At 37.5% G+C, this 25313-nt stretch overlaps 1 protein-coding gene across 5 annotated transcripts; it reads right to left on the minus strand.

Moving 5' to 3' along the window:
- Window positions 1–547: 547 nt before the first annotated feature.
- On the minus strand, window positions 548–25279 carry LOC128231379 (dynamin-binding protein-like). 5 transcript variants are annotated; one of them, XM_052944133.1, is made up of 21 exons: window positions 22025–22141; window positions 21492–21777; window positions 18921–21257; window positions 15030–15106; window positions 14586–14721; window positions 14161–14402; window positions 13335–13458; window positions 12979–13070; window positions 12535–12684; window positions 8065–8170; window positions 7432–7667; window positions 6566–6697; window positions 6101–6241; window positions 5691–5879; window positions 5211–5396; window positions 4745–4943; window positions 4269–4412; window positions 3882–4108; window positions 3594–3605; window positions 2895–3119; window positions 548–1871 (listed from the first exon to the last, which is right to left on the minus strand). In XM_052944133.1, exons 1-20 carry the CDS (start codon window positions 22043–22045, stop codon window positions 2934–2936), a joined length of 5223 nt encoding a protein of 1740 aa, XP_052800093.1. In that variant the 5' UTR covers window positions 22046–22141; the 3' UTR covers window positions 548–1871; window positions 2895–2933. The 5 variants fall into 5 exon arrangements, with proteins under 5 accessions (XP_052800093.1, XP_052800096.1, XP_052800094.1 ...); XM_052944136.1 differs by lacking the exon at window positions 22025–22141 and adding an exon at window positions 25179–25279 and having other exon boundaries at window positions 548–3119; XM_052944134.1 differs by having other exon boundaries at window positions 548–3119; window positions 5211–5393.
- Window positions 25280–25313: the final 34 nt, after the last annotated feature.

The following is a 25313-nucleotide window of genomic DNA, read 5'->3' on the forward strand; positions in this document are numbered from 1 at the left end:
AAATTCCAATAATATCAATAATCTCCTATGAAGTAGGGGTACTGATATGAACTGATAAGCCATGAACTGGCAGCCTGAAATGGCTTAGGTTTACATGAAGTAAAGGGTTAATAAAGCATTACAGTTCATTTTAGATGGAGATTTTCTTTGCAACAACTTGAATAAAAAATGGCGCTATTCATGAGGCAGAAGCAAAATGTAAGCCACAGGTTAAACAATGAAACCATAAGACGATGCTGCTAATAATCATAATATACAATTTACCTATGATAATGGAATGATTAAGATATCACAAATAAACAACACAAAAGTATGCATCACATATCAGTGATCATTACCAATGGATAAAATTAATTTTTAATATTTACAAATAACAGTATAAATATGTAATTACAATTAACTGCATGAATTCTCTATTGGTCTACAATATATGTGTCGATCATGTACACAATTGAAGTTTTTAGAACATTTTACATATAACTGATGATAGATAGTAATAATGATCATATCTTAAACCACTAAAGTAAACTGAAGTAAGTTTTAATTATATGGTATATTTCCTTTACGGATAAAGCACATACATAGTTTACCTACCTTACAACAACAAAACACATCTTAAAGTGTAAGAAAAACCAAGGAATAACATGTTTTATAAGGAAACAAAAAATAATTTCATGCTAAAATCTTTAGTTACACGAAACTGATGATTGTGTACACCTGTAGATGATTAAATGCAATATTTGATTCTGCAACAGCACATTTCATGATTAAAGACAGAAAACATATACATAGCATGTATGGTTTACATGCACATAACAAAATTGAACATATCACAAAGAAGACGATAAGAACATTGCACATTGCCAAGATTTAAAACAAAATCCAACCATGGAATATGAACAACTGAATAACTGGATCACATTGTTTTCTCAATAAGGCCACCAGCCACAACTCAAATCAACGGTTTGTAAAATATAGGAGAATTGTCGTTCTTAGCGTATACATGTATGACACAAACTACACTTGACATACTGGGTATCAAGTGTGGACTGAAGTTATAGATTTTGACAACCCCATTCAGTATATAAACTGGCAAGTAAAAAACATGGTCACTTCCAATTGTAAGCCAAAAGTGGATAAAATAGTGAGGGAAACAGATACGTAAATGCATCAACCTTAATCTTATATGTACATTGTATTATCACATGTAGGGAAATAAAATAGATGAGGCAATTAGATTTTATTCTTAAATTGAATAAAATGTATAAACTTTGACTTGCATTAGGATTTTGAAAGAATATAATGTTAATACTTGATTGATTACTGACCTTTAAAACAAGAGAACACTGAAACTTGTCTGCTGTATCATATACATGTAGGCCAGTATCCAAGCATTTAAATTTCGTGCTGCAGCCTTTATGTTTTTTTTTGGGTCTTATTTCTAATGAAAAATATGCATTAAACATGGCTTGAAGATGGATTCACACTGACCTATTAAAAGAAGAATGCATGAATATACAAATACTTAAGTGAATTTTTAAATTCCATATTAATTATTAAATGCTTCAAGTTTTCAGACTAAATACATGATTTTTTTTATATTAAAAGCTGGATGTGGTTGACAATGATCTGTATCAAAATAAAACTATCGGGTACATTCACTTTAATCCTCAGGGATAGTCTATACAGTTATTTTTGATCCTCAGGGATAGTCTATACAGCTATTGTCTTTACAGCTATTGTTGATCCTCAGGGATAGTCTATACAGCTATTGTTGATCCTCAGGGATAGTCTATACAGTTATTGTTGATCCTCCTAGATGCAGCTACAGTTAATAGTCTACAGCTAATGGAGGACTGATAGAGGAAAGCCTTTAAAAAACAAGAGATGTTTGTCAAACATTATGCCCCCCTGAGCGCCATGTTGTCAGGATTATATGGACAATTGAATGAAATATGCATGAACCAAAATGACATCTGGTTTGTCACTGACATTGGATGCCATTGAGGCAGTTTTAAGATTATGACCATTCAAAGTGTGAGGAAAGAGTGTGTTATGACCATGACCTTTGACCTCAAAATCCATAGGAGTCATCAGCTGGTCACAAAAAATCTAAATGTCGAGTTTGAGGGCCAGGCTATTTCGAGTTATCGCAAGAACAACCATTTACCATTCAAGATCACTGTGACCTTGACCTTTGGCCCAATGACCCCCAAAGCCATAGGGGTCATCTACTGGTCAGGCCCAACCTCCATGTCAAGTATGAGGGCCATGGGTGCAGGCATTGTCGAGTTATCACACGGACAACTTTTTACCATTCAAGGTCACTGTGACCTTGACCTTTGGCCCGATGACCCCCAAAATCAATAAGGGTCATCTAATGGTCAGGCCCAACCCCCATGTCAAGTATGAGGGCCATGGGTGCAGGCATTGTCAAGTTATCACTCGGACAACCTTTTACCATTCAAGGTCATTGTGACCTTGACCTTTGGCCCCCAAAAACAATAGGGGTCATCTACTGGTCAGGCCCAACTTCCATATTAAGTTTGATAACCATAGGTCTAGGCATTGTTGAGTTATCACTCAGACAAGCTTTAAAATTATTTACCATTAAAGGTCACTGTGACCTTGACCTTTGACCCGATGAGCCCTTAAATCAATAGGGGTCATCTACTGGTCAGGCCCAACCTTCATGTCAAGTTTGATGACCATACGTCCAGGAATTGTTGAGTTATCACTCGGACAAGCTTTGGTCTACCGACGGACCGACCGACCGACCGACATGCCTGTGCAAAGCAACATACCCCTCTTCTTCGAAGGGGGGCATAAATATTCAATGACACTTGAAAGCTTTTCACCTTCTCCACTCATATTGTTTGTGTGCATTGACTTACACTTTTTCACTTATAAATAAATATCTGTATCACACAGGGTCATGTTGTGTCCATTGGCCTGAGATAACTGGCGGGGGCGTATCCGTATGTACCGTCCGCCTCCACGTACCACCACTCCGTGTTCCCGTTCTCATCATGCGGGGCGAGTACCGTCAACACCTGGTGCTCAAACAGAGTCACCTCATTGCTATTGCGGGCCGAGAACGGGAACTCTGCGTAGTAAAGCTGGAATACAGTATAACAGGAAAATAAAACAGGGTCACAGTCAACCAACTTAAAGTTAGATTGCCACAGTAAATTGAACGTTATTCTTTACAAGTTTTAAACATTAACACATATATGATTTTATGATTAAGTTGTGAACAGCATTCTCAGTTACATTTATAATGGGAAAGTCACCATACATTTTGTACATTAACAACACGTTACACTTAAAGAACATGAAATATACTATCTAATAATAAAGGCACTGGTACAATCTAAAGCACAACATGGATTTACATGCACATAACATACATGTTTAACCTGTATGTGATGCAAACTTCTCATAATTTCAGTTTCATTGAATACATGGGCCACAATGCTCAGTTTGTATTTTGCATATAGAACAGGAACATTTGATATATACGAGGGCAAGTAAGGAAATGATACATGTACTGGCCAATCTATAGTATGTCATCTAGCACTACAGATACTCACATTCCGCTTCTTCTGTATCCAAAATGGGTGAGAAAAAATGAACCCATGATAAATGGCATACATACATTTAACAATACTAGTAATTGATCAGTTGTGTTTGTTAATGGGAGAGGGCTTAGCAATTGTAATGCAAACTACTTAATGTAAGTGGAAATTCTAGCAAGATGCTCTTCTACTGTAATAAACACGTATTGCATGCTTTTGTAAATTTAAGTTATCATCTAAATGATAAGTGTCATCACTTGTTTCATGTGTTAATAATCTTAGGCTGTGAAACATGATAATCACCTGCACATCATCTCCAGATTCTGGATAAAGATGGCTGCCATCATCGTGTTGGTACCCTGCATTCTCTGCTTGATACCCTGTATTTTTGGTTTGTTGGTGCCCTTCATTTCCTGTCTGGTACCCTGCAGTGCCCTGTGAGTCTGGTATGTCAGGAGTCATCTCCTCTTCCAGGGCAAAGTCTATATCATCCTCAACCTCTTGTACACTACGCAGCTGAGGACTAGCACCTGCATGAGTGAAATAAGAAACTGTCAACTTGAAAACATTATTTTCACGAAACCATATGAACACTATATACACAAAAACACATTTTTATGAAATACTATTTCTTAGTTATTATTCATTAACAATAAAACATTGCTAAACAAAAATCAAACAACTTCTGACCAGGGGATCTTGGTGGTTGTGGAGAGTACTGGTTACTTCCTGTGACTGGAACTGGCAGTAACAATGAATCGGTACCTAAGATAGGCCGAGGAGGGCTTGATTCAAACTGGGCCAGCAGCTTGCGCGGCATAAAACCCTTGATAGCTGAAAATGTTGCAACATTTGAATTTGACAAATTACATGTAAATGTAACCCATTGAAAATAGGTCGACATACATGGCATTACTTCTGTGCCTTAGCCTTATTATAAATCATGTAATGCCCAAAACATTTTCCAACCAAAATCAATTTCATTAAATAATGATATATTTATTGCACTTAATGTAAACCTACACAAGTAACTGTTATTAACTTCCTACATATATGAATATATATATATCAATTTGCAAACTACATGTAAATGACACAACGGCTTTTGCATAAAGGCAGTGTTACGAGCAGATATAGACCAGCGGAAGAATTGCTCGAGAGATTACCTCCGTTATCGACAAACCAGCGCTCCTTGTTGCCCATGGGGTCCTTGTCCATAATGACCCCAACCACGTCCCCACCACACACACTGATGTCCATGCTGTCCATGGCGACATGTGTCTCCGTCACCTTAAACAGCTTGCTTGGCGTGTACTGCTGGGTCACATACACTCGCTGACTGTCTACCTGAGGCACTGCCTCCATCTGTAAAAACACATCATTTTAATCTAAAAGAGAAATAGGTCCTTCATTCATTGTTAAGGCATGAAATGCTTAATTATTTAGAAGCCAAGTAATACCTTTTTTAAAAAGTTATATCACAATGACCTTTCTTAATGTTATTGTCAAACAGAATGCCACATAGCCAATTACTAACCAATGGTCTTCCTGAATATTACTTTTTATACACATATTTACTGTAAAGACCAGCAAAATGGAAATTTCAATTTTAAAACAACCATCAGTACACACCGACTTCAGCATAAGTGAACTCGAGTCAAGTGACATGCGTTTGTTCCTCTTCTCCTGTTTGGCATCAGCTACACGGGGGGAAAATGTACGGGGCATAAAGGAGAGTAGAGCAAGGCGGTCGACAATGGCTGAGTGCCGGATGTTGAACTGCTCCACCAAGCCTTCCTCACTCAGGAACTGTAACTGCTGGTATGCAATATAAAGGATTGTAAAAACTAACAAATGGCAATATTCAGAATTGTGACAATACTCTATAGCATGAAGGAACACCCTATATGCATGAACATGCACAATACACAGTAACGTGGATGGATTATTTGCCTTAAACATTGTTAGCATAAAAAGAATAAATGTTGTTTCTTTCAAGGATTTTGAAATCAATTTGTATCATAGTAACAAATTCCATTTGAAAATTCTATATTAAATAAGTCCAAATATTTCACATAACAAAATTGACCAATTTTAATCTTTAATCTCTACCTGTTCCACTACTGAGTACATTTCCTGGACAATCTGATCTGTGAAGCGTCGCTGCTCCCTGAGAAATGAGGCAATACAGTCCCTGAGCAGTCGCGAGCCAAGAGTAAACATCTGCGGCATTTCATCCACCAGCTGGGCGTTCAATGCCTCATAGTTCTGCTTAGCCGACTGCATCGCCTTCTCAAATGACTAGAAAAGGCAGAAACAGACGTGAAATTAAAATATATTATGTTTTATTTCATAAATAGGTCCATGATTTGTTATAAACAACTATAAAGAGTTTTTCTTTTTTTCATTATAACTGGGACATAATGCCATACAGTATTGGTCAACCAACATTAACATATTAACGATTATGGTATTAAGCAAGTTAACTAGCAGGATATCACATTTTATCACAGGACAATGACCTTATCGCTCTGTGCCTTCCTGCGGAGGTTGTCGTAGTCAAGGAGTTTGTCGTAGCGCTTCTGTATGACCTTGCTAGGGCCATCAAACATCTGTAGCATCTGGGTCAGAGGGATGATCACTAGGTCATCTACCTCACGGTGCTACAGGGGGAGATAAGGAGGAGGTGTGCATACAATAATTCAGTAAGTCTGCAACTTGGAACATTTGAGATGCAACCGCTGAAGTTAATACTTAAAAGTCTGAATGTTGACATCATTCATAAAACATTAAGATGAAGACAAATTACATATCACCATATAAACGGGTAAGACATATACCTAAATTTTCAATTTCTATATATTGTTTCAAACAGCAAAAACAGCACTTACAAAGGTCAACACAAATTAGAAAGAAAAAAAATGTTTAAATGAACAAACAGTTTTTCTATAGGACTACCAAGTTACCAAGTAACTGTTTTAACTTACAAAGTTAGGAAGGAAGGTCATGTGCATCTTGTTACAGAAGGCCTGGTACTTGAGCACCTCTGAAATGTCCCGCTTCTCACCATAGAAATCCTCAATGTTTGCAGATATCCCTTCCTGGATGTTCACCATCGACTAAGGGGAGACAGAACTCTATCACTTATGGCACTTAGTTTTGCTTTCAGAATTAGAATATTCAAACTTTTAGGAAGACTTAAAGGGACTGTACTCCGTATGATAAAACAGCAAAAAAAAAGAAGAAAATTGTCGAAAACTGACATAAACTTGGCATCGCTGTGTAAAACACATTGGAACTTACTAACTGAAGTACCACATAGTTTACAATTTATTTTTCGCAGTTTTTTCGTATTTTTCCATTAAAAAATATTACTAGGTATGTCTACCTAGTAGAATTCATTCCTTATGCATGATTGGTTAGTCGATGTTATCACGACATATGACCATGTTAGGTATATAGCTTAAATATTCCAACCATTTAGAGTAAGCCTTCGTAGCACAGTGGATACGGCACTGGACTGCAATTTTGGCGACACCGGTTCGAACCCGGTTTCCGACTCGAATTGTTTTTTACATTTTGGTATGTTTTTTTACAATTATGATATCAAAGAGTAAAACATTTTATCAAATAATTGTCCTGAGACTTGTTACAGAAAAAAAACATTTTTTGGTGCCAATCTGGTGTACAGTCCCTTTTAAGTGTACATGACTTTTAAAAGTGAGGTAATATATGCAGGAACAACTTATCTATATTACAAATAAATATGGCAACAAAGACTTGGTTTTATCTCTAAGAACTAAGGAATCAAGCCATTCATCTGTAAGCTTTCAATCCTTGGATACTATATTACCTGGACCTCCTCTATGTAGGCCTGCACATCTCTCACAAACAAGCGGGCGGTCTTCTCCAGGTGTCTGTACCTCCCCTCCACCTGGTCAAACACTGCATCTCGAGTCTGGTCGATAAACCCCATGTTCGCAGAGAATCGCTCCTTGATACGGGAAGACTTCTTCTTGATGGAGTGTAAGCTCAGCTTGGACAGCTTGTCTCCCAGTGAAGCATCTGTGTCTTTTTTGTACTTAAAAACTGAAACAACCGCATGAATATACATAAATATGTAACAAGAATATTGCAAGCGGATGCCAATACCGGCCTGTTTTTACGAGTCTATGAGGGCCAGAGTTATGAGCTTTACCATACATGTACATAATGTTTCCAGCAACAAGTTTACCAAGTTATGGCCAAGGTTTTGAATAAAGACACCAACATGGCACAGAGTACACCATGCCTATCAACATGTATACCTCAACTTCATTACATTGAAAAACAGACAACCTAAAAATGACAGTGACAGAACCATGCAAACTATCCCTTATTTTTAAAGAGAACTATTTCACAAAATGCTGTATGCTCATTCAGATCTCAGTTTAATGGCACAGTAAACCTTCACTCGTTTCATATTCTTTAAGCACACGTGTCCTACCAAGGTCCTTCCTCCTCTTGTACTCATTTATCGCCTGAGCGACATCTGTCATGGCTTGTATGGCCTGCTGGAGTGGCCGCTTGTCTGCATGGTCCTCCTCTGTTGCCTGGGGAGAGGAAAAAGAACATGGTCATGGTGCACAGCTATATGGAATTTTGAAGGACAAACTGCTTTCAAAATGTCATTAAATGAGCTATCAATGTGTTTCATGTTCATAGGGTTTTTGTCTCTTTTCTGGACTTTGAAATGACTATAACATAGTTATTAAAAAAAGACAAAGCTAAAGCCAGTGGTCAGGAGCGTTAACAGTGCTGCACCTAACACAGCTTGTCATTGGTCAGGAGCATTAACAGTGCTGCACCTAACAAAACTAAAGCCAATGGTCAGGAGCGTTAACAGTGCTGCACCTAACAAAACTGAAGCCAATGGTCAGGAGCGTTAACAGTGCTGCACCTAACACAGCTAGAGCCACTGGTCAGGAGTGTTAACAGTGCTGCACCTATAACAGCTAGAGCCATTGGTCAGGAGCATTAACAGTGCTGCACCTAACACAGCTAGAGCCAATGATCAGGAGTGTTAACAGTTCTGCACCTAACACAGCTAGAGCCATTGGTCAGGAGCGTTAACAGTGTTGCACCTAACACAGCTAGAGCCATTGGTCAGGAGTGTTAACAGTGCTGCGCCTATTACAGCTAGAGCCATTGGTCAGGAGCGTTAACAGTGCTGCACCTATCACAGCTATAGCCATTGGTCATGAGCATTAACAGTGCTGCACCTAACACAGCTAGAGCCAATGGTCAGGAGCATTAACAGTGTTGCACCTAACACAATTAAAGCCAGTGGTCAGGAGTGTTAACAGTGCTGCACCTTACACAATTAAAGCCAGTGGTCAGGGTCATTAGCAGTGCTGCACCTAACACAGCTAGAGCCATTGGTCAGAGACATTAACAGTGCTGCACCTAACACAGCTAGAGCCTTTGGTCAGGAACATAAACAGTGCTGCACATAACACAGCTAGAGCCAGTGGTCAGGAGCGCTAGAGCCAGTGGTCAGGAGTGTTAACAGTGCTGCACCTAACACAGCTAGAGTCATTGGTCAGGAGCATTAACAGTGCTGCACCTTACACAGCCAGAGTCATTGGTCAGGAGCATTAACAGTGCTGCACATAACACAGCTAGAGCCAGTGGTCAGGAGCGCTAGAGCCAGTGGTCAGGAGTGTTAACAGTGCTGCACCTAACACAGCTAGAGTCATTGGTCAGGAGCATTAACAGTGCTGCATCTTACACAGCCAGAGTCATTGGTCAGGAGCATTAACAGTGCTGCACCTTACACAGCCAGAGCCATTGGTCAGGAGCATTAACAGTGTTGAACCTAACTCAGCTAGAGCTATTGGTCAGGAACATTAACAGTGCTGAACCTAACTCAGCTAGAGCCATTGGTCAAGAGCATTAACAGTGCTGCACCGAACTCAGCTAGAGCCATTGGTCAAGAGCATTAACAGTGCTGCACCTAACACAGCTAGAGCCATTGGTCAGGAGTGTAAACAGTGCTGCACCTAACACAGCTAGAGCCAGTGTTCAGGAGCATTAACAGTGCTGCACCTAACACAGCTAGAGCTATTGGTCAGGAACATTAACAGTGCTGAACCTAACTCAGCTAGAGCTATTGGTCAGGAACATTAACAGTGCTGAACCTAACTCAGCTAGAGCTATTGGTCAGGAACATTAACAGTGCTGAACCTAACTCAGCTAGAGCTATTGGTCAGGAACATTAACAGTGCTGAACCTAACTCAGCTAGAGCCATTGGTCAAGAGCATTAACAGTGCTGCACCTAACACAGCTAGAGCTGTTGATCAGGAGCATTAACAGTGCTGCACCTAACACAGCTAGAGCCATTGGTCAGGAGTGTAAACAGTGCTGCACCTAACACAGCTAGAGCCAGTGTTCAGGAGCATTAACAGTGCTGCACCTAACACAGCTAGGGCCATTGGTCAGGAATATTAACAGTGCTGCACCTAACACAGCTAGAGCCAATGGTCAGGAGCATTAACAGTGCTGCACCTTACGCAGCTAGAGTCATTGGTCAGGAACATTAACAGTGCTGCACCTAAAACAATAAAGCCAGTGGTCAGGATTGTTAACAGTGCTGCACCTAACAGCTAGAACCATTGGTCAGGAGCATTAACAGTGCTGCACCTAACACAACTACAGCCAGTGTTCAGGAGCATTAACAGTGCTGCACCTAACACAGCTAGAGCCTTTGGTCAGGAGCATTAACAGTGCTGCACCTAACACAGCTAGAGCCAGTGGTCAGTAGTGTTAACAGTGCTGCAACTTCCACAGCTAAAGCCAGTGGTCAGGAGCATTAACAATGCTGCACCTAACACAGCTAGAGCTAGTGGTCAGGAGCATTAACAGTGCTGCACCTAACACAGCTAGGGGCCAGTGGTCAGGAGCATTAACAGTGCTGCACATAACACAGCTAGAGCCAGTGGTCAGGAGCATTAACAGTGCTGCACCTAACACAGCTTGAGCCATTGGTAAGGAGTGGTTACAGTGCTGCACCTAACACAGCTTGAGCCATTGGTAAGGAGCATTAACAGTGCTGCATATAACACAATTTAAGCCAGCGGTCAGGAGTGTTAACAGTGCTGCACCTAACACGGCTAGAGCCAGTGTTCAGGAGCATTAACAGTGCTGCACTTAACACAGCTACAGCCAGTGTTCAGGAGCAATAACAGTGCTGCACCTTACACAGCTACAGCCAGTGTTTAGGAACATTTAACAGTGCTGCACCTAACACAGCTAGGGCCATTGGTCAGGAATATTAACAGTGCTGCACCTTACGCAGCTAGAGCCATTGGTTAGGAGCATTAACAGTGCGGCACCTAACACAATTTAAGCCAGTGGTCAAAAAATTGGACTCAAGAGCACATGAGAAAGCTGGTAATGAGGCTTGCAGAGTACATGTCACAGATTTTGTTCATTTCACCTGCTTTATCATTTACTGACATCATGACAGGCAATAGTTTGAAATCACAGATGATGTCAAATAGTTCCTGAAAACATCGCATATTGGAAAATTGTTACGCGAGACTCATCCATTTGTTTAGCATTTGTCAAATCACCGGAAAAACAAATATTCATTACTGTTAAACCAATGGAGAGATTTACGAGTAACATTATAACCCTGGACAAATAAATGCGGACAGACTTGGGCTCAATATATTTTTTATTCTCTTAAACAAAGCAGATGATTATTGTGGGTGGTAGTAATCTTAGGCATCATAAATTATCAATTATCAACAGGATAATGAATATAGAACTATTTGAACTGAAATGGCTAAAACAGAAATGAAAACAAGAGATGTTTGTCAAACATTATGCCCCCCTCCCTGAGCGCCATGATGTCAGATTTATATGGACAATCGAATGAAATATGCATGGACCGAAATGACAGCTGATTTGTTTCTGACATTGGATACCGTTCAGGCAGTTTTAAGATAATGACCATTCAAAGTGTGAGGATAGAGTGTGTTATGACCATGACCTTTGACCCTATGACCTCAAAATCCATAGGAGTCATGAGCTGGTCACCAAAAATCTAAATGTCAAGTTTGAGGGCCATAGGTGCAGGCATTGCCAAGTTATCACACAGACAACCTTTTACCATTCAAGGTCACTGTGACGTTGACCTTTGGCCCGATGACCCCCAAATACAATAGGGGTCATCTACGGGTCAGGCCCAACCTGAGTCATGAGCTGGTCACCAAAAATCTAAATGTCAAGTTTGAGGGCCATGGGTGCAGGCATTGTCAAGTTATCGCACGGACAACCGTTTACCATTCAAGGTCACTGTGACCTTGACATTTGGCCCGATGACCCCACAAAACAAAAGGGGTCATCTACTGGTCAGGCTCAACCTCCAAATTAAGAATGAGGGCCATGGGTGCAGGCATTGTCGAGTTATCACTCTGACAACTTTTTACCATTCAAAGTCACTGTTACCTTGACCTTTGGCCCGATGATCCCAAAAAACAATAGGGGTCATCTACTGGTCAGGCTCAACTTCCATATCAAGTTTGATGACCATAGGTCTAGGCATTGTTGAGTTATCACTCGGACAAGCTTTAATATTATTTTACCATTAAAGGTCACTATGACCTTGACCTTTGACCGGATGACCCCTTAAAGCAATAGGGATCATCTACTGGTCAGGCCCAACCTTCATGTCAAGTTTGATGACCATTCGTCTAGGAATTGTTGAGTTATCACTCGGACAAGCTTTGGTCTACCGACGGACGGACGGACGGACCGACATGTGCAAAGTAATATACCCCTCTTCTTCGAAGGGGGGCATAATAATAGAAAATAAAAGCATATTATAATTTTAGCTATTTTGATAAAATTTGAGGATAAATGGTTAAGAGGACATTCACAAAAACAGAGATCCCTGTCAGAAAGCCCTACCTTGAAGAGTTCACTTAGAAGGAGTGGATATTTGAGGATCCTCTGAACAGGTTTGATGAGCAGGGCCTCCAAGTCAAACACCACATGGTTCTCCCGCAGTTGGTCCAGAAGGACTTCAAAGTGGGCCTTGATCTCAGGATCCTGATTGTACTGCGGAAAATACGCACAAAAGGAAATCATACTATAAATCCGCTAGAGAGACAAGCATATGCATACACACACATAAAAGCATTTCGTAATTGTAAAGCCTAAGTATTAAAGTTGACGAACATTGTAGATTAAAATTAATTTTGTATCTGCAAAAGCCATCTCACAACATTCAACTTGTACCACCCATAAAGATAGGATAAGTGGTCAATTTATATTATTCAATCACATCAAGTCTTAAAACATCGCATTATCATTTATTGTGGCAGGCCCTTGAAATTGCATGTATAAGATTACCTTTTCTATTAGAGTGATGACATCGTCATGGTTTCTGCAGTAGGGAGCATACACATTCTTCATGTCCTCAGCAAGGCTCGTAAAACTAGTACCTGCAAGTGCACAATTGTGTTAAATGGTTATGTTGAAGTTTTGCACTCACAAGCACAAAAATATTACAAGCGCCTCTAAAATATAATGAGCCATCTCGTTCAACAAGAATTCTGATTGATTTAAGGGGAATTTAAGTTTAGAATGTAAATAAATTTCTGAATGAACTTCCCTCATATGCATTTGTCGACATTGTGATCCAGTCAACCAATGTTCATATAAGTGATAGATGTGTGAGTCAATCAATTATATTTTATCCCTCATACCTATGACCTGCTGGTGAAAGTCCTTGCCGTGTGTGGCATCCTCGAGGCGTGTGAGCAGTTTCTGGGAGACCTCATCCACCTCCTCCAAGTTCCCGAACAGAAGATCCACATCAACAAGTCGATGCTGAAGTATACAGTAAAATATACAAGCATATGTCACTGGATAAGGAATGTACTGGAAGTCTGGGGATCTTATCTGACACTCCTTACTGTGCTCTACAAACTAAGCTTACTGGCTCAGGTAATTTGCACCTTATCTGACTTGCAAAAATCAATTTTACATTTGTGCCCACCATGATACGAATTATCCAAGCTTAAGTCATCAAAAATACCCTTCAAATTGGATAGAATTTATAAATTTATTCAATATATGTGAGCGGTTGTTAAATTTGTTCAAATCATGTGTAAATATTTAGTTTTCATTCTAGGAGTATAATTTTAGCCAGCTTTTAAAAATGGCAGAGTGATGAAGAAAGGGCTGCAGGGATTATTGTTAAAAGGGCACACTGTTTTGAGCTTTATTATGAATTTGACAAAAAATGTTAGAAGTGTGTTACCTTAAGTATTATAGCTTTCAACTGCCAGATTTTTAAATTTGTATGTATTTATAATCATATATTAGGCTTTTAAATGAAAAAAGGAATAGAAATAGGATTCAATAAAAGAAAGCATTTAATTCCAAGAAGGCAGAAAGGTGCAATTGCTGGTCTCCATTTGGGAAGAAGCTATCAAAACAGGACATATTGCAACATCCTTCCATAGCTAAAATGCTAATGGACTGTCGTGGAATACATATTCTACAAATAACAATACATGAACAACAAACCTTCTTTGCACTAGGCCCGAGAAAGGTCTCATTTATGAGATTGAGGGAAGAAATGAAGTCTTTTTCAGTCTGTATGAGTTCATGTATGACCCTCTCACGCTTGTTCTGTCTCTCCCGCTGAGCCTCAGCCTCCTGGCGCGCCCGCTCTTCCCTCTGTCGGGCTTCCTCCTCTTGACGAAGCATTGCCAGCTTCTCTGCGTCCATCTTTTGACGCTCGCTGGGACACAAATCTGCTAGATGCTCTGTGAATGTTTTTAAAGATTTTCTAGAGATCTTGTTCAAAAATCATCTAAGGAACAAAGTTAGGAATTAGGAAAAATCTTTACCTAGAATCTTTATATAAGACAATCAGTAAGATTATTTATAAGCATCATTAGAAGTTGATAGATCACAGGAAAATTATGAAGAACTCTATTGCACCTTACCTCTGAGGGTGTTGAGTTCTTGTTTAAGTCCCTTGATGTTGTCAGTGTAGAACTGTACGTTGTCATGGATTTCCTTGTCATTCCCACCCAGGGTCTGCTTCATCTGCTCCAACTCACCCCGGGACTTCTCACAATCCTGAGAATATAGGCACCATAATGCAATTTAAAAGTTAACACATTAAAAATACCTGCTTTAAAAACCACAATATCCAGACAGCTTACTTTTTTCTGAAGTTGAGTTCAGTTTTTTTTAACATACATGTATGTAGTATGTGCATTCATAAAGAATGGCAAATAAATCTTTTGAATGCAACTCTATGACAAAGCAGTTGAGAAAGGAAGGAACTTCCATGTAAAATATAAAGATATTCAAGTATTGCAAATGTAAGGGCCAATAAATGAGCAGAGGTCAAACATTGAGTATGTTAAATGTGAATGTGTGACCTGTATGTCCTGTTCAAAGTTGGCAATCCTGGCCCTCAGCTCCAGTGACTCTTCAGACTCTGCCTCCTCCTCCACGTCTGAAATAACAGTGGTGGCTATATAACATTGGGTAAAAGGCGAAAATGGTATGCCTACCAATACAAATATTTAAATTGGGCATCAGCTATGTGCCACTACCTAACCATAAATCTAACCAGAGTTACAAATATAGTTAGCCCCACCTACATCCAGTACTAGATGTTATTTAGACTTTATGTGACACAACACTCACTAATTGTACAATCATGAATGGTTTAATTCAAACTGGTTCTTGTAGCTAATCAATCCTCTGTCAACAATTTAATGCTAATAATATGATTGAAATAATATGATTGAAAATAAAAAATATTTCATTTTGTGGTAAAGAAAATGATCCATCTCTTTACATATACAACACTAGCAGTTGAATTTAATAGCATGACTGGTTGTGATTCAAAAATGATATTGACCAATAAAAGGATCATAGCTTATTCACAAGGTGCAATAGGTACCGGTATTGAGTAAAAATTATATTAGGGCATGGGTTCCACTTTTTATGAGTTAAATTTACACAAGGTGGTAGTTTGAATGGTTTGAACTAAGTCATACACACAAATGTGTGTACAAAAGGTCTTCAAGAAGGCTGCATGATACTAGCTTGGCACTAAACACGCACACGGAAATGCTGTATTTCTGGAGAACTAAATACAATGGAATATACATTTAACTAATAGACTATACATAGACACAATAATTGGTACTGTGACAGTTGCAAAATCCAATGGATTACTTTGATCACCTCCTACATCCCACCAGGCTGAGTCACACTTCCATTCGCATTATGTTAATCAAAACTGTGTTATCATAAATGAACAATTCTTTTCTTCTTAAGTATTAACACCCAACTCCAAATTTGACATAAATTCAATATAAGCTAAATCATTTCTATCTAGCAACTTGTAGCTTTCAATCAACCAAGAAGTAAATAAGCCACACAGTATTTAAACTTTTTAGCCGATACATATTCAATATCAAATTCAATATCAAATACTTATATGCAAAAATATCTCTCCATTATCTGTTTACTTAAATTATCTACCACCTACAAACGCTATAATTATTTGCTTAAAGGTCAAATACTCTCTACAACAAACATGCATATAAAAAGTATACATGTACTGTACACAAGTATCAATTCTTTACAACCAAGTATTTAAATGTCACTATTTTTCTATATAAAGTCTCATATATACTCAGTTCCTATAACTAGACTTGATACATGATTTCTAAGGAGTTAAAACAGTATTATTTTTTTGTCAAACACAATCTTTCTTTTTTATCAACAATATATAACAAAAATACAAACATACTTCCAACAAGCCTTAGTTATTCCCAAGAACTTCTAATCTTTACACATTCTTTAGTTTATTAAGGGTGAAATGCCTTCGACTGGGTAAGGGACCACATTTTCGCCTTTACCAATTATTTCCCACCCTGTTAAAATCCTTAATCCCATTCTACATGTATAACCTCCAACTGAAAACAACCAAATCAATACAATTTCAATGTTGTTACTTGGAAATCTCCAGAAGCACTTGGGGGAAACTGTTGACATGCTTGACAGATAATTGAGCTTACAGGCATGGTCAACTGGCTGAGGAAATACTAAGATAAAACCCCCTTTTTGGGGAAAACTCAGAAACCTCCACCCCTTTTTGTCATCCCAATTTACAGGATCTGTCTTACCACTAGATGTCAGGCCTCATCACCCGTGCAATTCAATTAATGTGAACATATCCATTTCCCAAGTCTGAACTCCTTTACATGCTTATGCGCACGAATCATTCGTGCTAATAAACACCACTTGGCAGTTATTACATTATAAACAAGGGAAATTAATTTTACATTCATTATTATTCTTATTCATTTTACTCAAACAAAGAAATTTATATTTATATTTCTCTGAAAATGAGCAATTCATCAAGTTGTGCCATATTTCTTCCAGCAAGGGATTATTGATTTTACCACTTTATTAACAAAATGGACAATATTACACCGAAAAGTACTCAGAGCAACAGTGTTAATATGATAGATAAAACATCTATTTTGTTGTAAATCAGGAACATTTATTTTAGTGTATTTAAAAAAAAAAGTTAATTGCAATATAATGGGAATTTTCTAAAAAGGGCAAATTATGGGTACAGTACATCATGCATTTCAGTGAATTTTTGGCACATGTATTCATTCCTAAAGTAGGCTTACATTATTAATTTTATCATAATGAATTTGAGGTCGTTTCAATACAGAATTTCTTATCTTAAATCTGTATAAACCTCAAAAATGGCAACACATTGATTGTTTTTATTTCCTCAACTTTTGTTTATTTTATAATACTGGCTGAAGTTCAATTAACACAATTATGTAGGGAAAGGACAAAAATATGACACTAAGATCATTTCAATTTACCACTAAAATCAACTAAGATCTCTATTGAAACTGCCCAAAGGAGCCTTTCTCCCTGTGAAATTTCATTCCATTTCAATCAAGATAAACCCTCTAATTGTGGGCAAAAACAGGTCCCTTACCAGTACATCCATGAAACAGTAAAAAGACGACACAATATTATTTCCACTTTGTGATTGACCAATTTAGCTAAACTTTGTAATATCGCTGACAACAACACACACTACATGCACTGACAAATAGCTTTTTAGAGTCATGTGACATTTCGCTACTTTGACCAAGTAAATAACAATACTGCCTAATGAGCATTACCCAGCGTTTTGAGGTATTTAATCTATCATTATAATGTTTGATAATAACATATAATTTAAGAATCATATTAAGAAATACTTCACATTGAGTGTTCAATCCTCACAAATGACATGCTTGATTTTGTGGACTAAAAAATGCAAAATGGTCTTTTTTGAGTTTTTATCTTTGATGTACCTTTGGCAATTAAATATTCAGGGATGACAAGAGGAAACCAGTATGAAATAAGAGGATCCCCATCACACTATGTACGAAACATCAATTTTTGTATAGATCAGACTGAAGGCAAAATTTTAACTTTAAAGATTTTAGGCCAAAAAAGAGGAAATCAGCTGAAAAGAGGAAAACTGGCATCCCTGAATATTATATACATTATTGATCAGCAATCAAAACCCTTTCAAATAATCCTAGTGTCGTGACTATGGGATCAACAGGCATCAATGTGTAACAATAGAGTCAATGTGACTGAGGAGGAAAAGCATAGCTTAATATTGGATAGAACACCTTAAAGAAACCATTAACAAAGGGTTAATGTGGAAAATACATTGAAGCCGGAATGTTTATTTTGAAAAATGCAAGTTTGCAGCAGGATGTATGTTTATAGAGGTAACAGTAAATGCTGCTGAACCACATTCTCACTTCTTGTATGACCTATTATTTGACTCTAAATGACCCATATTTACATTCAGAAATATTCTGAGTTTCTTTAGTACTTGACCTTGTGACCTACTTTTTGACCAAAGATGACCAATAGCCACAATAAATATCATGCTGGAAATATTTTACTGAGTTTCTTGAAGATTAGATGATCACTGAAGGAATACAAAACTTCAACACCAAACTTTGTCTTAACATTTGACCTAGTGATCAAGTTTTGACCAGATATGACCCAAATTCACACCGGTTTTAACAATCATGCTGAAAAATGTTCTGATCAAGATCAGATAGAAACTTCTGTATTTATGACTAAAATCAAACAAAAACAGACTATTAACAACACCCCAACATCCCTCTGACTCCTATCTATAACATGTTTACAAGCATAAAAAATAGCATAAAGTTTATATGATGACTTACAGACTGACTACATTTGGTACTTACAGAAGGTAGAGTTTGGAGGACTAAAACTCATCAGGTCAGAGATTCCTGGAGTTGACTGTGGTCTGGCAGGGGCCGGGGGCCTTCTTGACCCTCCTCCTCCATGAGGTCGGGGTGGTAGTGGCCCTGGTCTGGCAGGCGCAGGGCGACCAGGCATGTACTTGGGCTGCGCTGTCCTCTCTGGTATCATAGGGGATTTAGATGGTGCTGGAGCAATCCTAGGCCCAACTGGTCTAGGTGGAGCTGGCTTTTTTAATGGCTTTCTTATAAATTCACCTTCCTTGCTGTGAGACTTAGAGGGTGGAGGAGGAGGTTTGCGTAGATTTGGGACACTGCTTTTATCAGTGTAAAATGTTGATTGTCCTACAACTGAACAAGATTCAAAGTTTTCTCTTGAATAATTTCCAGAAGATACCTTAACACTTGTGTTTGAAGTGGTAGAGTCTTGAGTTCTGAAATTACCTGAACCTGTCAGAGAACTGCCAGAGCTTCTATTTGACCCACTCCTGGATTTTGTGTCTGCATCCTTTCTAGCTCTCACGAACTCTTCCTGAAGAATGTTGTCAAGAGGTTTAGACAAGTCCATGTTTTCAAACATTTTCTTTGAGTCTGTATATTGCCTTTTTTCAAAGCTTGAATTTAGAGAAGAATTACTTCCAGTACTTCCATCACTTTTATTTGATTCGGAAATGGGCTCCACACTTTTGTCATTGTGGTTAATTTCATACATGGACTTTGCCTTTGATAAAGAAACTGTTTGATTTGTCAAATCAAGACTAGTGTAGAACTCTGACAAGCATTTTGTGGAGTTCGACTTGGGTAATACAGCACTAGGTCCCATATCAAATGATACTGGTTTCACCACTGACCCTTTTTCTGTAAATGGTTTAGGGGCCAAAGATGGTTTAGGCTTAAGATTTGGTTTAGGGGCAAGTGATGGCTTTGGTTTCATTACTGGTTTGGTTTTTGGTTCAAGCTTTGAGATATTTGCTTGAGCTTTGCTTTCATTTTCTGAAGATTTTCTTTTTTCTGTTTCTTGCTGAGGTAAATGCTTGGTTATCGCAGTGACACTTTCAGATTTTGTTTCAGAACCACGATTCTCACTCTCCACCAAATTGTTTTTAAGTTGAGCTTTGTTCTGAACCTCATTGTCATTGGCGTCATTGGTTTGGCCAGGTTCTGGAGGAGGAGCACCGATCATTTCAATGTAAGTAAGAGGGCACATTCCGGACTGTCCAGCATCATTCCTGACCAAGACCCAGTTGTCATCATCCTGTCTCACAACAATGACTGTATCCCCTTCCTGAACAGACAGGTCATTTTCCGCCTCTGCCTGAAACGTGTAAAGCACCAGGGCATAACTTTCTTCTCCAGCATTCTTGCTTTCACTAGCAATGGAAGAAATATGACCTGAGAATTTAGCTGTAGCATCTTGATTCACTGTTTCACCTTTTGTCTGATTAACAGAACCATTTGAAAAGTTTGTATCACATTCAACGACAGAAACCATTTGATCTTTTTCAGATTGTTCATTATCAAATGCATAAGGACAATCAACAATAATTTCAACATAGTTTGCAGGACAAAGTCCAATTTTGCCATCAATTTCACCTTCTATCCAGCTTTCATCAACATGTTGTATTAGAGTAACTATATCATTAGCTTCAAAGCTTAATTCACCCTGCATTTCTCCATTGAATGGATACAAAGTCCTAGCATATGGAGTAACACCAGCTTCGGTGTCACCCATGTGAGCTTTAGTGTTTTCACTAGTGTAGGAGACTTGATGCCCTGAATCACTGTCAGTATGATTGTTATGAGATGCAGCCTCCATCACAGAAGGTGGCTCATTTGTTCGCCCATTTTGCACATGATTAATACTTTGTTGATTGTCATTTGTATAAGTGGAATTGTTTGTCGTATCACTTCCTGTACTAGCCATGCCATCAATGATATCATGTCCGACAGCCGGGGACCAGCCTCCCTGTGCAGGCCCACTACAGTTGCACTCCTCTTCATTGAGTAGCTGGACACAGGATGCGAGGAACATGCCTGAGCGGCCCCTGCACTGCCCAACGTACCAGTCCTCATCTACCACCTCTGTCACCGTGATGATATCCCCGGCCTGAAAGCTCAGCTCCTCGTCCAACTGAGCCACAGAATCAACTAACGCCTGTGCAAACAATGTCTCTGCTGAGTGCACACTTTTAGACCTCTGTTGGAGCAGACCAGAGAGTTCCAGCTCCATAACATGTGTGACCGGAAACATGCCAGTGGTGTGCTTTATCTGGCCTTGCCACCATGAGTCATCTATTGGATTGAGCCCAACAATGATATCACCTAAAACAAACATGTGTATATTAAGTCTTTTTAACTTTAATTAACAACATTTAATCAACAATACATTATAATCATAATTACCTTTATTTAACTTTTAAGAATTACTAGTACTGAATCTAGATAATCGAAAGGCTGAGCTTGTCAGTAGGTAACTAATTTAGTCTTTTAGCAGCATCAGTTTATATACTGCTGAATATAAAATAATCAAACAAATTCAGATGGCACTGTTCTTACCTTTTCGAAACTCCAGGTCCCCATCCTGTTGAGCCGGGAAGTTTTCCACAGCAGCAAATAGTTTCTGTCCCTCCTCAATCAGAGGTAGCTGTATTTTCTCAACAAAGTCTGAGGGAAAATTCCCTTCCCGATCCCTGCTTGTGCCATGGAGCCAGTTCTTGTCAACAGCTTTGGTGACCTTGAAGACATCCCCATGGGTGAGGCTGACCTCTGCAGGCATATTTGTGGAGAAGTCGTGGATTGCTCTTACATAGCTCCCCACATACCCTGCACCATCAGGCCGCATCTAGGAGATATCAAAACTAGTTTATAGATAAACAGACATTCTTTATAAACTTTGAAATATACATGTATGATGTTAATATCAGATACATGATGTCAGAAAACATGTTAAATGTCTCATTTTTTGGCATCTAATGATGCTAATCTTTCCTTCATGTAAAAGTTTAAACAATATTATGAATAATTTGAAAACTTATAAATAAAGATCTTAAGATAAATTAAAATGCAATTGTTAATATGAAGGATATTACCATTTTTAATCTGTTGAACATTTCTACACATTGAAAGCTTTGCTATTTTTACTTCAAGAGAACAATACAAAGCAAATCACCCTACTCAGTACTGAAAAAGTCCTCAAGTGTGTGTTTCCTCTCAAGCATTTTATGAAATAATTTCCTCATCAAGAGATACAAAATACATCTATATATATTTTTATTTAGCAGACCATGGAGCCAATCTACCTTGAAAAGACATACACTATTGTATTTCATAGACCTTAAATACTATTAAATATGTATTGCTTAAAGTTATGTCCATTAATAATGCATAATACAGTTTTATTGTGGAAATCTATATCCTTTGATATCTTATGGAGTGTTGCCTAACAATTTCTACAGTTTACATTAGTATGGTATGTTAAAAAAATCTACTTTCACTTTTTAGGCAATGACACAATTATTAAACACAGATAAGATAGCAGGAGGGCAGCATTTTACCTATAATTTAGAAAATGCTTTTCACATGTCATTAAAAAAAATCAACAAAAAGCTGACCTTTAATTTTATTTTTATTTATCCAGTTTTGTTTCTTGTGAAATAACCTGATAAAATTTTACTACACCACTTGTTGACTTATTCTTGACCATCTCTGTTAACAATCTGTCTACTGTTTCATTGTTACTGACAATAATGGGAAAGTGATTGGCCTAATCAGATAGGTAACCTATTGACACTGTTCACCTAAAACTGCACATTGTTTTATCTCTGTAAACAAAAATATCTCTTACTTGTACATTAATGAACTATTTAAAAAATAAGTAAATATCAAACTCCAAATTAACTTGATTCCACATTTTTAAATTCTCTAATTTTGATATATATAAATGATTCATTACTTTGCAAATAATTATTTGTTTGGAATAAAATGTATTCTAATTTCTTCTTATATTATGTTTTATACGAAAGCTATAACCGCTATACAGTTGACAGGGCCTGCTATGACATTACTGTAATTATTCACAATGTATTGCATATATAGATGATTTTTTAGCAAAGGGACATCACTCCACAAATGGCTTCCAATAAGTCATAAATTGATAGTTATCATTCTGATATGATTCAGTGATATTGTTGTTATCAAATTAATTTGGAAATAAAATTCATCACTGGTAGATCGCTGTTACACTTTTACACAGTGCAGAGGCTGTCCAAGGTTTTGTGTTACCTGGCTGTTACATTATTTTTCGAAAAAAAGAGTAAATTTTCAGAGGGGCAGTAACCACCATAATGTTGGCTGACTCGTAATTCAAGACCAAATTCATAATGATCAATGTTAAATCAGGTTCATTGAATTGTAATAATAAATTTCTATTTTTCAAACCATTTTTTAACAACTTACATAGGCCTAAAGGCATACATTTGTATAGTCCATTTGTCTTATAGTGTATATTTAAGCAAACCTGTATTAAATTATTCCATATAAATGGTGAACAATTTTGAGCTCATACGCTGCCAGTTATAAGTGACGTCTGGTGGGACAAGCATTTTTTCAGAATTTATATTACGGTATTTCTACAGTAACTGTTTATTTATTTTTTTAAAGAACTGCCAACATTTGAAGATTTTGAAAAATTGAAAGATTGTTTTGTTGAAGTCCTTTGTCACGTTCTAAAATTGATAATTATATATTAACATAAAAAAATTCTCCTCATTTGTTATACAAAATGTTGTTTTGATATAAAAGGGACAAGCTCATATATTCTGTAGGCAAACAAATTTCCAAAATTTGTAAAAATAAATTCAAATTGTGTATTACAAAAATATAGTTCAGCATGCGCAGGGCTGCAAACTAAGAGCTGCATATTTTTAAATTCAGCCTGATTCACTTAATAGGTTTTCAAGAAGCATGTATGAACTGAGTCAAACAACAGGATAATAAATGGTATGCTCCTTATTTAAATGTTGATTGAACAAAGTTGGCCCTGTGTTTAACTGTTTTTGTGTTCATACATTTGTAATGTATGAGTAGAACTTATTTTGCTATCATGAGTAAGCAGTAGTGATGTAACGATGATCGAGTACAATCGATAAATCGTCGCTGACAATAATATGTCGGCGACAATCGATAGTAGTTGTCCAAAATCAATGTCTATTGTTACTTTCGGTAACTACGTATTTTTTGTTTTGTGGCAAAAGTCGGATAATGCGGTGAATGTAAACACTTTTGCTTAAAAACTTACAAACCCTCCCAAAATTACAAATTGTTTTAATTGTTTACATATTTCATAAAACCTCCTTCAATAACCTGTCTCTATGGTGTAGTGGGTCCGGTCTTACTTGCAAATACCGGGGATCCTGGCATGATGCATTCTGTATTTGAAACCCTTTTTGGTATCATTTATAATTAACTAATTTACTTTTTTGTGAAAGTTTTTTGAAATTATGATTTTCGATTGAAATTTTCAATATAACAGGTAATTGAAGTTTAAGCTGGTTAACAAATATTTAATATGCTTTTACATGGATAAAATGCTAAGATAACTTAATTGATGCGGTGTGCATCATTTAGCAATTGATGTGCAATTGCTCAGTTTGTGTTGTGTTGTACTGTAATGTTTTTTTTGTTTAGTTATTAAAGACAGAAACAGGCTATGGATTTTTCCTTAGTGTTGCAAAAAACATGACTATAGCGTCACACGTACTGATTCCAGGTTTATCATTTAAATGATCATGATGATATTTTGTATAAAGAATGTATTCCTTACTGATATTATGAACTTTCGATTATTGTCCGATAGTAAATCGAAATGCTTGATCTGATTCGATTCGATTATCGATAGCAAATGGAGTCCGATTTTCAAACACTAGTAAGCAGAATACAATCCAATGCAAATCAATTGTTGAATGGCATTTTGCTGATAAGGATTGACAGCAATGAACAGTAATATTAATGGGCAACTATCAGGTTTTTCATTCTGTTATAAAGTAAATTATGTGTTTAACAAATAACCCGCAGTAGAGCTGACAACAAAATAACTGACCTAGGCTATACTGAAATATGCCCAATCATGTGAGGAGTAAAACTAGGAAAGGAATGTAGGTAGAGAGCAGCAAGACGACACATTTACAGTAGTCATTCATGGTACAAATTAATTCATAATGAAAACTAGGTAATACTATCAAATACCTTTTCACTTATTATATCATCTTCACCAAATTTAACAAAACGAGAGTCATTTATCACTCGATCACAGACAGTTAATTTGGGTTGCCTAAACTGTTGCCCAATTAAAATTATTGCTTATGTTCACGTAAACAAAAT

The sequence above is a fragment of the Mya arenaria genome, chromosome 4 (assembly GCF_026914265.1).
Source record: "Mya arenaria isolate MELC-2E11 chromosome 4, ASM2691426v1".
NCBI lineage: Eukaryota > Metazoa > Mollusca > Bivalvia > Myida > Myidae > Mya > Mya arenaria.

What these genes read in the sequence shown, in the direction of transcription:
- LOC128231379 (XM_052944133.1), bottom strand. Translation starts at nt 22,045, where the DNA reads ATGTTCAACAGATTAAAAATG. An exon ending in GGACCTGGAGTTTCGAAAAG is followed by an intron (nt 21,258 to 21,491) that starts GTAAGAACAGTG and finishes TGTTTGTTTTAG; the next exon opens with GTGATATCATTGTTGGGCTC. An exon ending in TGTACTCAGTAGTGGAACAG is followed by an intron (nt 5,397 to 5,690) that starts GTAGAGATTAAA and finishes ATTGCATACCAG; the next exon opens with CAGTTACAGTTCCTGAGTGA.